Below are 12,635 nucleotides of genomic sequence, written 5' to 3' on the forward strand. Positions count from 1 at the left end.
GTGGGCACCTTTCTTCAGCCCTGCCAGTAGAGCTAAGGAGCTTTTCCTCCCCATGAAAGAAATTCTCCAGCCCAAAAAAAAAACTCCACAACATGCACCCTTTGAAGCCAAATTCTTAAGACAGGACACAAAATTTCTACTGGGAACAAATGGTATGGAAGGAATTTCTAAGCAGTAAAATCACATGTTGACATAAAAGAAAAATATATTTAATGTTGGATATCTAGTTTTTAATTCCCTGGTCTCTGACCCTTCCCACTAAATTTCTGAAGGAGTCACAGAGCAGCCACTTACCTACTGCTCTTGTCTCATACTCATTAGTGAGCTCCTTGGACTAACCAGCAGCATTTATACCATTCTTCACCTTGGCCATGTGTCCTGGTTTGTAAGATAAGCTTGTATTCTATTTGCCATCTGTTGGAGGTTGGGCAGGTTTGTTATCTCTTCCAAGAACAATGGTTTGCTCTGAAGAGGTAATGGTTTGTTAATGGGCCATTGACTGATTCACTGCAGGGCTGGTAACGTAACACCATCCCATTGTGAGATGCTCCACCCAGAGGAGGAAGCCAAGCACTCTTTTATTGTATAAAGTGGTACCTTTTGGGAGACAGAGCAGCTCTCTCTTTGTGTGATTCCCAGAGAAGCAGCTCCTTCGGCAGGACTCCCAGAGAAGTGGCCCCTTCACTGGATTCCCAGAGGAAGACCGGCCCAACTGTCACCAGATCTTCAGAGAAAACTATACCCTTCTAAAGATCACCACTTCAGCTGCAATTCATCAGCCACTGCAAGAGGAGCAGCTGTCATTTCAACCGGACTGCTACCAACACCCCAACTCCTCAGGGTGTCAGGTTGTGGACTTTATCACTAGTTTTGTTTGTACCAATTGCGTTTGCCTTTTTAAATTGTTATCTAGTTTTCTCCTAGTAAAGAATTGTTACTCCCATTCCCATATCTTTGCCTGATAGGCTTTTAATATAAAAATCCTGGTAATTCGAAGGGAGGGGGTTTACCTTCTCCATTGCACAGGAGGCTTTTGCACTCCTTCACAGACTCCTGTCTTGTCAAACCAAGACACCATGCTTTTCAGGAGCTTACTGGTCCCCAGGGCTGCCAAAGTGCAGCCTCTGGTCTGTGGAGAGAGACTAAAGTCATGCAAATCCCCCTGAGAATGGAACATGATCACAGAATCCTGAAACCACAGTGATCTGGGTTGGAAAGGATCGTGAAGAGCATCTCATCCCAACCCCCTGCCACAGGCAGGGATAGCTTCCACTATACCAGGGGGAATCCTTTAAACATTATCCTCCATTTTGCTCAGTTCCCAGTCCAGAATGATCTATTGGATTTTACAATCATTACATTTCTGTCTAATCCAAATTAGAAATTGGATTTCCATCAAACAGCTGGAATCAGAATCCATCCATGCTGTGAAATGTGTGGGAACTCAGCATCCCAGCTTAGGCACAGATGACAACATACAATGGATATAGACTGCTGACTCACACACAACCTTAGGAAATGAAAGGATAAAGTCCACATCCAGACAAAATGGGCAATATAAAATCTACTGAGAGTCATCTAGCAGTTATCTCTTGTGGTGTTGTGTTTGAAGCTGGACGTGGAGCCTTCAAAGGCCAATAAACCAAAGGCACAGAACCCGACTGCGCTGCCTGCAAAGAGAAATAAAGGAGAACTTGACTTACTTGCTCCCAAATGACTTTGGACAACTCCTTCTTGTTCTGAAGAACTGACCAAATAAACAGAGCTTGCAATGGGTGCCTTGTGACAGGACACTCCTCCTGAAAGAGAGAGCAAGAACTCAGACCTAGGCTCACCAAATGTTTTCAGCAGGAACAAATCCATGTCTGGACTCTCCTGTTTTTGTATTTTCTTTGTTTCACAGCCACCTTACCAATCCCTTCTCTCAGTTCTCTGCCAGTTGTCACACACTACTGTGAGCTAGGTTACATTTGCTATTTCTATTAAAACCTTTGACTTTAAAGTATTCGACAGGAAAGAATCGGCCTCCGTGTTTTTCCTGAAGCTGGCAATAAGAATATTTGTGTAAAAGGCACTTTCTGCTCTAACCACTGCAGTCCAGATAAAACCTCACTTGCAGCAGGATCAAACTGCCCATCACTCACTGAGAGCTGGATCTCCATCTCATCCTTGCTGTTTTTGTAGTATCTTTTGAAACCTCTCCGGAAATCCTCCACCATCTTCCACACGAAGGTGAGGAGGGCATCATTATAGGAGTTCTTGGCAATCTGCAGGTTCTTGAACACCAAGCTGCTGAAGTTGTTGGTGTACAGCTCCCTCAGGACCTCAGTGGTGAGGAACTTCCGTAGATTCAAGCCGTTCTCCAGGAAGAGCCAGACAAATTTGGGCCTGTCTTTCACCAGGGCTGTGAACATCACATCCTGCAGGTCAGCAGACTAGGAAGAAGTGGAAAAGTAAATATTAGGGAACATATGAGACGTGTACACCTTATCTAAGGCCTGACATGTGGTCACTGTCACGTTTTCATCAGAATCAGTTTTTTTTCTGTACACGGTTGCCCTGGCTGGATGGCCCAGAGCATTTCTGGCATGGGCAGATCACCTTTGCAACCACTGATCGTACAATAGATCATCATGGAATGATGGATCATGGCTTCATGGAGTATCCCAAGTTGGAAAGGACCTGCAAGGATCAAGTCTGACACCCCTGGCCCTGCACAGACACCTCAACAATCCCATCCTGTGCATCCTTGAGAGCATTGTTCAAATGCTTCTTGGGCATTCCCTGGGGAGCCTGGGCAGTGCCCAGCATCATCCAGAGGAAGAATATCTAGCCTGATCCTCCTCTGACACAGCTCCAGCTGCTCCCTAGGGTCCTATCCCTGTCACAGCAGAGATGGGAGCTGCCCCTTGTGAGGAAGCAGCAGCTCCCAAGGAGGTCTGACCTCTTCTCCAGGCTGAACGGAATGTGTCAGTGCAGGAGCAATAAACACCAAGAGGCTGAGGTGCTGAGACAGTGGCTCCTGCTGGGATGTGTCCCCCCTGCACTCACTCAGAAGGGGGCTGTACCTCCCAGTTTTGGTCGTTGGTGAAGATCTCATCGCTGGCCAGCTCCAGCTGGTTCCACTCCAGCAGCAGCTTCAGCTGCCCGTTCCAGTTATCCTTGTTGTGCTCGTTGGTGCTGAACGCTGCAGAGCAGGAACAACCTCTGGGTCAAGACCAGGCATATTTATCATCTCTGCTTCTCACACTGCCAGGACAAGACTCCTTCCAAGTGGCTCTTTCCCCACACCCATGCACATCTTCCCGACTGGGGGGCTGGAGGATGCTGGAGGCTCAGGGATGTGTTTATGGTCCAAGACAGGCCACAAAGGAGCTGCCAGGAGCACCTCATAACCAAGGTCAGCACAAGGCTTCCTTCAGGCTCCTCAGAGTCCTGCAGCCTCTACACAGCAGAGATTCTGCAGGATTCCTACCAGCATCCCTAGGGTTCTCCAAGCTGCCTTCCCAATTACCTGGTTTGGATTTTTCCCACACTGAGAGATCCCATACTGCTGCTGTAGCCTGCCCACACCCCTTCAGAAGAAGACAGGCTCCACACTGTGGCAGTAGCTTAGCTCTAGAGAGATAGCACTGCTCTAAGGAAACCTGTTCTAGAGAATAAATAGCCATTTCTTTTTCAATTTTTAAATCCCCAAACAAACTCAGAAAAACAAATACTTGCCTTTGTACAGGGCAAAGGAAATGGCATTGCTCACAATTTCATCTCCAGCTCCTTCTATTTTGATCACGGTCAGTAAATGAGGGCTCTCAAGGACTTCTTTGATCTACAGGAAAAAAAAGTGTTTCAAAGCTATCAAGGCTGTTTAGTAACAGATCTCCTATTAAAAAGAAATTTGCCACCACATCACAGAAAAGCTGCTTCTCATCAGTCCTGAGTTTTAACAAATCCAAACAGAAGTAGATAATGAGCTTGATTTTAAAGTCACCAAAGGACAACGTTAATTATCCCCTGAACATACAGCAAATAACTGTGATTCCCCTATGCAAATCATTTTGAACAAGATGATATAATCTCAGTAATTAGAAGTGATTCTTGAAAGTAGAAAAGATTGTGACAGCACAAGTTTCAACTTATGTCAAGCAGTTTGTTAGCGAACAGTCTCTACCTCCTTGTGCTTTGTCAAAACCAGATAATTTTTCTCATAATGAAGCTTTGTAGAGTTAATTTCATTTTAGCACATGAAAGACAAATAATCTTGGCCATTTCTGATGCAGGAGGAAGTACACTCTAAAGCAGCTCAGCAGAAGCTGTGAGGAGTGTGGCCAGACAGGGAACACTGCCTTCAGCAGCTCCACACTCCACAGGGAAGACATCCTTCTGGAACCTTCTTAACTTTCCTGTGAGCAGACATCTTCTGACTTGATTGCAGCCCCTTCCAAGGCTTTTGTTCCAAACCCTGGAGATTCAGAATTTTCCTTTTTTAAATCTGCACAGATGTAACATGTCAAGGAGCCCTGCACACCCCATATGTCACCAGACAGCAACACCCCTGACTTGGAAGCCACCAGCTGCTCCCTCTACTCTCCTCCCACAGCATCCCACACTCACCCACTTGATCCAGCTCTCAGTCTCCTCTTCTGAGAGCCTGGAAATGGTGCGAGGCAGGAACCTGAGCAAGCTCTCCTTGACACAGGAGGAAGCAAGAGTGCCTTCAGCCTCCACCAGGCTCGCAATGACATCAGCAATACGCCCAGAGCCTTCCACCACCACACAGGGAATCTTGCTCTTGATGGCCACATTGATGGACTAAGGAGACACAGGGAGAGCACTTGAAGCATGACTGTTATTAGAGCCTGCTATTGAGTAAGGAAGCCTAGGGAACAACAGAAACCCACAGTCCACAGGAGTATTTTTATTATTAGCCACTGATGCATTACCAGTGACAACTCTTTAAAGCATCATCCATCTAATGAGAGAGGGCTGTAAAGAGCCCCAGAGAGACTGAGAGTCAGAAATCACCATCCGCCAAATTTTCATAGAATCACAGAACAATTTGTGTTGGGAGGGACCTCAAAGCACATCCTGCTCCACCCCCAGACATGGGCAGAGACAACTTCCAGTAGGCCAGGCTGCTCAGTTTGAGAGTGGATCAGCAGATCAGGACAACTGCCAAGTGGAAATGGCATTCAGGTCACACAACAGTGCTGCCCAGCTACAGTCACTGCTGGTTTATGGCACAGCATTGCTCAGCTGGGACCCAGGGCTCTGGATTTATTTGCTGGAGGCAGAAGCAGCAGTGTTTTACAGAGAGATCATTTCTGTAGCATCACAATCTAATGTTACTGAAAGTCTCCAAGTAGCCACTTACATGATTTCGCACACAGCAATATAGTACATGGATTAATAGCAAGACAAAAACCTGCTGAAATAATGCTGGAAGGACCATTAACCTTCCTGGTGCAAAGACCATAGGAGATGCTGGTTTCATTCGCATCACTATACTGAGAACAGTCACAGCATAAGCTGGCTGCCAGCAAATTGTACAAAGGGATTCAATGCAAGTTATCATCAAACACTGGAAAGACAGAACATCTATTAGTTAAGAGAGCTTTTTGAGAACAAAAAAAAAAAACAACTCAGTCATCAAAACTGTGCGTGCATTCCTCCTGTCAACTGCAGAGCAGGTCTCTGACAAAGGCAAGGAGGCTTTTCTTATCAGCTAGATGAAAGTGGTTTTCTAAAAAAAGGTTCAGCTAAAGTGCATGTTTTACATCACAGGGAAATTTAAAACAGAAGCTTGGAACAGTTTTACTTCTCCCTCACTAATGCTGATTCTAGTCATCATGCACCAGTCACAGAAGCTGAGAAAGAGGGAGCCTTTCCTGGCCAGCACTGCTAGGACCAAGGCATGGCAAGGACAGACATCCAGAGCATGGACTCTGCCGAGTCATTGGGGCTGGTCAGAGACTCAATTTACTCCTTTAAGAAAGGCTTCACCTCAGAATATCTCAGTGCACTTCCAACACCAAGAAATAAAAACTCAGCATGACATAAACCAGCCTCAAGTTGCACCAGGAGAGGTTTAGGTTGGATATCACAAAATATTCTTCACTGAAAGGGTTGTCAAGGACTGGGACAGGCTGGTTAAGAAGTCACCATCCCTGCAGTGTCCAAAGAATGTGTGGATGTAGCATGTGAGGACAGGTTTGGTGGTGAACATGGTAATGGTGCTAGATTGACCTCAGGATCTTAGAAGTCTTCTCCAACTTCAATGTTGTCTTGATTCTATGAAATAGCCAAGAGAGCGGCATGGACCCTGAACTGAATAATCATCCAGGTACTTCCCAGAGGAAACTCCTGCCAGGAATTATGCATTTATTTAACAAGGCTTTAACTCATTCTGGTTAGGCAGCTACTAAGTCTGTGTTGTGTATCACTGCTTAACAGTGGGTCTAAGGTCTCAAAAAAATCTTTTTTTTTGGAATACAAAATCATAAGTCTGCACAGCTACAGCACCTGGCAGTCAGTCAGCTCCTTCAGTGGTAGCCAGATCCTTTCTCAAACATCAGCAATTTTGAGCTAAATGGAAATGGACATATCCAACACAACCCTTTGAGCACAACCTTCCTCTAAATCCTGACTGGATGCTTCATTTCATCTCAGGACCTCCAATTAACACTGCATTTGCATTCATCGCAATTGGGCAAAGATAAAATTCATCATGTGAATGGAACCAAACTCCCATGAAACATACAGGGAGGCTGGGATAACAATCTGGAATTTCACACTGATTCAGACCAATTGATTAACACAGCAATGAAGAGGAAGCAGAGATCATGCTCTGAAATCACATTGTTTATCCTCCTGACAAGCCAAGTAGTTTGATCAACCTCAACAGTAACATCACAGCTCTGGTGAGAACAGGAAGTAAGGCAAGCTTCTGTAAATAACAGCACTGTCTACTTAGTCAAATTTCTTTTGGAGCAATTTGTCTCCAATATTAGAGCAATGACCTGTTGTGATTCCTGGAAAGAAATAAAAGAAATTAACTTACGTTCAAAGTCTCCTTCCCACCACCTAGGGCAAAACACACGATTAGTGTGGGAACTCAAAATGTCTCTCAGACATTTTTAGAGGTTCCAGGCCTTGGTCAGAGGCATTCTAGACCCTGGCAGACAGCTGAAAAACAGCTGTGATTTTGAGTTTGAGCCATGGAATGAATTACCAACTTTGGAGGTGGAACAAGCAATCACAAAAGGTTAGATAGTATAGTAAAAGTAGTTACAAAGTAGAGGGGAAATTTTTTTAGTATTGTACAGGGGGGTTTTAACACATGTACAGGGGGGTTTTCACTTTGTACATGGGGGTCAGAAGTTCTAAGATGGAGGAAAGTGGGCTGATCCTGTTCTTCCTCCTTTTTCCTTACCTCCATGTTCTTGGTGATGTTGGCACTCACAGATTGGTTTAGAGTAGAAAAACACTTGGCAGCGTAGGTAGTAGGTATTGGGGAATAATTGTAAACATGTTATACGTAATATATCTTATAAAAGATAGCAGCAGCCCTGGGCAGAGGGAGAGACGAAGAAGACAGCAGATAGAGAGGATGTCAGTGTGTGTGTGCCTCTACCCAGGCCGCTGATTAAATAGCGGCAGTTCAAGAACATAATCTGTTAGATAACTAGAATAAGCTGCCTTGAGACCGAACAGCTAAAGCCTGCGGAGTTTTTCTTTGGAAGCATGGGTTGGAGGAGGAATTTCACCACCACATGAGATCCCAGAGCAAGGCCAGGGTTCTCACAATTGGCGTCCCTGGTCGGGCATCAACAAAAAGAAGAAAAAGAAACATCAAACAACCTCCAACCTTCATCGGCAGAAAAAGAAAGAAGAAAAAAAAAAAAAAGAAGAGCAGTACACACTCTCCGCAATTTCAAGAAGAAAGGGAGCGGAAAGCTCAAGATAAGAACCTGACCTTCACCAAGGCATTTCGTCTGGAGGACAACCAGGAGGAGAGAAACCAGAAGCGCGCCTGGGATTCCTCGCCTGTGGCCTGCTGGACGATAGACAGTGCCATCTCTGGACTGACTTCATGCTGACTCAGCTTTTGGTGAGAATGGTCGAAATTAAGAACATGGGGAGGGAAGGATTTTTCCCAATGACACACTAAAGATTTTTTTTTAGCCCTATAGGGCGAAACTTCTACCCATCAGGTAGAGACAGCCCAAATGAAATGAAAGCTTTGTTATCATAGGTGCGGTGTAGTCACTCGCACACAGATATATATTTTTTCTTGGGATTGAATTTTTGGCAAAGAATCAATAAGTAACTTTATTACTGAGCCACAAAAGGACAAAAAGATAAGACTGCCACAAAACATTTGCTTTTAACAAGGACAATATTATAGCCAGCTCTACGGCACGGCACGTCCAGCCGGACAGCTGGGGCTTCTATGGGAGCACAAAGGAGGAAGATCGCCCAGCCAGCAGCTTGGGGCAGTTTTCCTCACCACAGACCCAGGGGAAGCAGGACAGCCTCCCATGGAGGATCAGGGGATGGTCTGTCATCATGCCCTGTGTCTCCAGGTTCCCACTGTTCCTCAGTTTCCCTTGAACCTCAGTCCCTGAGCTCCTCCAATGCAAATCCCCCAGACAGAGAGATAAGCCCAGCACAGCCGCAGCCCCCGGCGGGGGAAGGGACCACGCGCTGCTCGAGTCCAAACCCGCAGCGAGAGGGGCAGCAGCGGCGGCGTCTCCGCGGGGGAGGGTGAAGAGGGAGTGCAGAGCAGAGAGGGAAGAGGAGGGGAGAGGAGAAATCTTTCGTAGCTGTGCGGGCGGGGAGTTCAAAACAGCCCGCGGTGCAGACGAGAGGGGTGCAGCGAGAACAGCGCAGACACGGGGCGGCGGGGGCGCGGGTGCAGTGGCCAGGCGTCCCGAGCATCCCGTGGCACGTTCAGTGTCAAGAATCCGTGAAGCTGCAAGAGCGGCCATCCAAGAGGCGGGGGGGGCAGCTCCCAGACCGCGGCAGCCAGACCCGCTGAGGAAATAGCAGAGGGACAGCGAGAGGCGTCCCTCGCTGCAACTCAGGCGGCGGGCACGCGCGTGAAGGTCGAGCAAAGCCCGAGAGCCACGGGTGCAGGGGAATTTTCGCATCTGGAACGCGCGGAACGGGCGCAGGCGGGGCGGGGCCGGCGCGCACGGGCTGTGGGTGCTGGAACAGAGTCAGGAGAGGGGCAAAGTGAGATGGGAGACATCGGGGCCGAAATGGGAACAGGAGGGTGATTACGTCAGCCCGGGGGGGACGGCAGTGGCTCTGAACCAGGCGCTGCGAGCCGGAGCGAGGCGAAAGCACGGCCGGGACCAGAGCAGGAGCGTCCTCACCCCCGGGGTGACACAGGCTGGGACGGAGCGTGGCCAGGATGACTCAGGGAACGGGTCCGTTGCGGTTCCCATGGCAACAGCCAGCATAAACCCACAGCAACCCCTGTCAGTTTCAGACACGACCAGAACTTAATAGTTATTGCATCAAGAATCAGTTACACATAGATCGGTTGTCAGAATGAGATAAGTGGAAGATCATTTGTTCACTGTGGTATGCTCGCTTACCTTGGTTTGCATAAGAATGTACTGGTGTGTCTTTGAAATGTTTATTTGCTTACAAGGTGATAAGGAGGTTGAGATTAGAGTCCTGGGTGTGTGTATCTGGTCTGCTTGCCGTATCTCAAAAGAAGAGACTTAGAAGCTATCACAACGACCAGACTCAGACTACATCTGGAGAGTCACGCCTGCAAGGAGAAGGGGGGGGATAAAAGGAAGGTTGGGACAGAACATTTTTGTGCGCCGTTGGTGGAGCAGGAGACTCCCGGCCGCCCAGCGCTGTGCTTTGCCTGCCTTACTCGCTTGCTATTTTAAATAAAATTGCTTTATTGAATTAAGACACTTCAAATTGTCGTGTCACAATTTATAACAAGAATAAATGTTAGACTGAAAGTTTATCAGGAATTAGTACGGGGTTTGCGAATGTAAATCAATTGTCGGAAGTACAAATTGGAGAGCGGAGTGCATGGAACCGTGGCGCGGGTTCTCTCGTATCTCGAGCGTGGCACGGGCAGTGAGACTGTCAGCAGCGGCGATGGCCGCCAGCCAGGCATCCACAGACTGCGCGGCGACTGTGCGGGGGGGGGAAACCCGAGCGCGGGACGCGGCGCGGGGCGCGGCGGCGGCGGGAAGCGGTGGTCGCGCGCTGATGACGTCAGCAGAGCGCCGAACCACGCTGAGATGGGGACAGCCACCGGGGCCGGGCGGGACGACCCGAGCGGGACCGGAGCGGTGCCAGGTCCAATCGGGCATGAGAGGGGGCAGTCCCGAGCTCACGGCCGTGGCCGGGGCCGGCGCGGTGGGGCACAGTCGGGGCTGGTGTTCCTTCTCTTGTTCCCATGGCAACACAGAGAGAGACGGGTGAATCCAGAATGCACACTGCGTTTGCAGAAGTTAAAGCAAACGCAGAAGTGTCTAAGGGACAGGTTTTAGGCACGGGTCCAGCACAGCCGACACTGGGTGTGAGCGAGGGCTGAGAGCAGGAGAGAGACACAGTCACCCCAATGCAGGCAGAAGCGGGGCGTGACTGTGCCAAAACTGCTCCCCTGCACACCGTTCAGGCTCGTGCAAGCGGGGACTGGGCAGAGCCAAGGCAGGGATTTCTTTGGTCACTGCCTCTCCACAGCAGATGCCGAGGCTTTTTCCACTGCAGTGCACATCCAAACATTAACAACAAATACACGGCACAGCCCAGAAACCACAGCACCCAAAGTAAACAACTTTTTGCAAAGCACATGTATTGCACCAAATGTTGTCCCACAGCAATGACAAGATGGAATTCCAACATTCACCCAAAAAAATAAGATACAGCTAAGTCGCCACTTGAAATCATAAGGGTCTCCTTCAAACTTCTCCAATGTTTCTAAACGTTAACCCCAGATTTTTTAGTTAGGTGACAGAATTGATCAGCACATGCACCCATCCGGTGTGGTGAAGAATATTGTTTATAGAACATAATGTGAAAAAGAGATATCATAATGAGAATTGAGATAGAGAATTGAATAGTATGAAACTTTAGTTATTTATTATGTTAAGGTTTAAGTTAAGTTGTATTTTAGCATTCTATTAATAATAGAATTGAATTTTATATATAGTTTAATTTAAATTTAAGTTAAGTATTGTTTAATTAGAGTATATAACTTTAAGTTTATCTTAGTTTGGGCCCTGAAAAAGTTAAGTTTATAAGCATTTAATTGATAATAGATTTATATATTGTTAATTTGATATATATATATATTTCATAAAGTTAATATAATTTAGAGATTTTTTACCAATATTTTATATGTTAAGTTTAAGTAATGTTTAATTCAAAAAATATTTTAAGTTTTTCAAAGGTTAAGTTTGTTCAATTAACAAAGTTTAGTTGTTTTTCTTAAAGGATAAGAAGGTTTTGACTGAAAGAGTTTATGAGATGATAATGAATATTAAGTTAAAGGGAAGACAGTCTATCGGATTCTTGGTTTTCTTTTAGTATTTTCTGTTTTATTGTAAGCTTATCAGTGTATAAGAGTCTTGAAGAAATTTATTCTGAGTTTTTCTGATATTGGTTTCATTGTTTAATGATCACTTGTTTATTTTGTTATTTCTTGGTGTAATGATACAAAGGGTGTTTATTTCCAAATTCTTTCTTTTGCGTTTAACTATTTAAGTGTTTTATAAATGTTATTGTTAAGAAATTTTATCATGTTATCAGGTGAAGCTCTGTGCTTTGTTCTTTCATAGCGAATTTTTGTATGTTTTATTCTTGTTTTTGTAATCTCATCCAGGTTACATGTCATTCTGAAGTTTCATTTTGGACTTTAACTATGTTGTGCATTTTTCTAGGTGAACTATCTGGTTTGTTTTTATGTCTCTTGTGAGTGGAATCATTGCATTTCTATTTTTTAACATTCTTGAATGTTTTTCAGAAAATCTCAGACACAGATTCCTGAAGCACTCTGACAGTCTTTTGTTAATGTTAATTTTATGGTTTCTTTCAATTGAAAAAACATCTGTTGCCTTCAAAGGAGTTTCAAGAAGAATGAATCCTTGTGTCATTTGATCAATTTATCAGTTTGAACTTTGAGTGCTTATTTTATATGAAAATGTTATAATAAGTTGTTATGTTTTAGGTATCATATATGTAATGTTAGTATAAGCTTTGTTTAAGATAGTATGTTAAAGAGCATCACTCCAATTTAAAGTTTGGGTTTTGGCCAGGCCCTGATTTTAACTTGGACGGATGAGTTTGCCAGCAAAATTCAGAGGTTTTTGCACAAAAATGAATGTTATATAGATAATTTTGATCCATCAATTCGATCCTACACATGTGACAGCTGACACAGCTTCGGGGTGAGACTTGTCAGCCCTGCCCGGGAAGGGATGCCAATTTTCACTGGAAACAAATGTTTCAGCTGTTTGCAGACTCTGAACCACTGGCACAATGTTTCTGATAATTATGCTTTGTTCAATATTATATATGTTATTTAGAATCTTTCTTTTGAACTCCTTTGAATTGTTATTGATTTTAATAAGTTTTCTGCATTTTATTATTAAGATATT

At 45.4% G+C, this 12,635-nt stretch overlaps 1 protein-coding gene across 1 annotated transcript in view; it reads right to left on the reverse strand.

The window, feature by feature from the left end:
* The window catches only part of LOC110472928 (transient receptor potential cation channel subfamily M member 8), a 47,687-nt gene that overhangs the window by 14,242 nt on the left and 20,810 nt on the right, over positions 1 to 12,635 (reverse strand). Inside the window, 10 exon segments of the mRNA XM_077785233.1 lie at positions 295 to 373; positions 1,079 to 1,129; positions 1,704 to 1,799; positions 2,145 to 2,435; positions 3,069 to 3,187; positions 3,724 to 3,826; positions 4,612 to 4,809; positions 7,058 to 7,110; positions 9,017 to 9,207; positions 10,006 to 10,472. Of these exon segments, the coding sequence (XP_077641359.1) occupies positions 295 to 373; positions 1,079 to 1,129; positions 1,704 to 1,799; positions 2,145 to 2,435; positions 3,069 to 3,187; positions 3,724 to 3,826; positions 4,612 to 4,809; positions 7,058 to 7,110; positions 9,017 to 9,207; positions 10,006 to 10,472 (1,648 nt within the window).

The sequence above is a fragment of the Lonchura striata genome, chromosome 8, assembly GCF_046129695.1.
Source record: "Lonchura striata isolate bLonStr1 chromosome 8, bLonStr1.mat, whole genome shotgun sequence".
NCBI classification, from domain to species: Eukaryota; Metazoa; Chordata; class Aves; order Passeriformes; family Estrildidae; genus Lonchura; species Lonchura striata.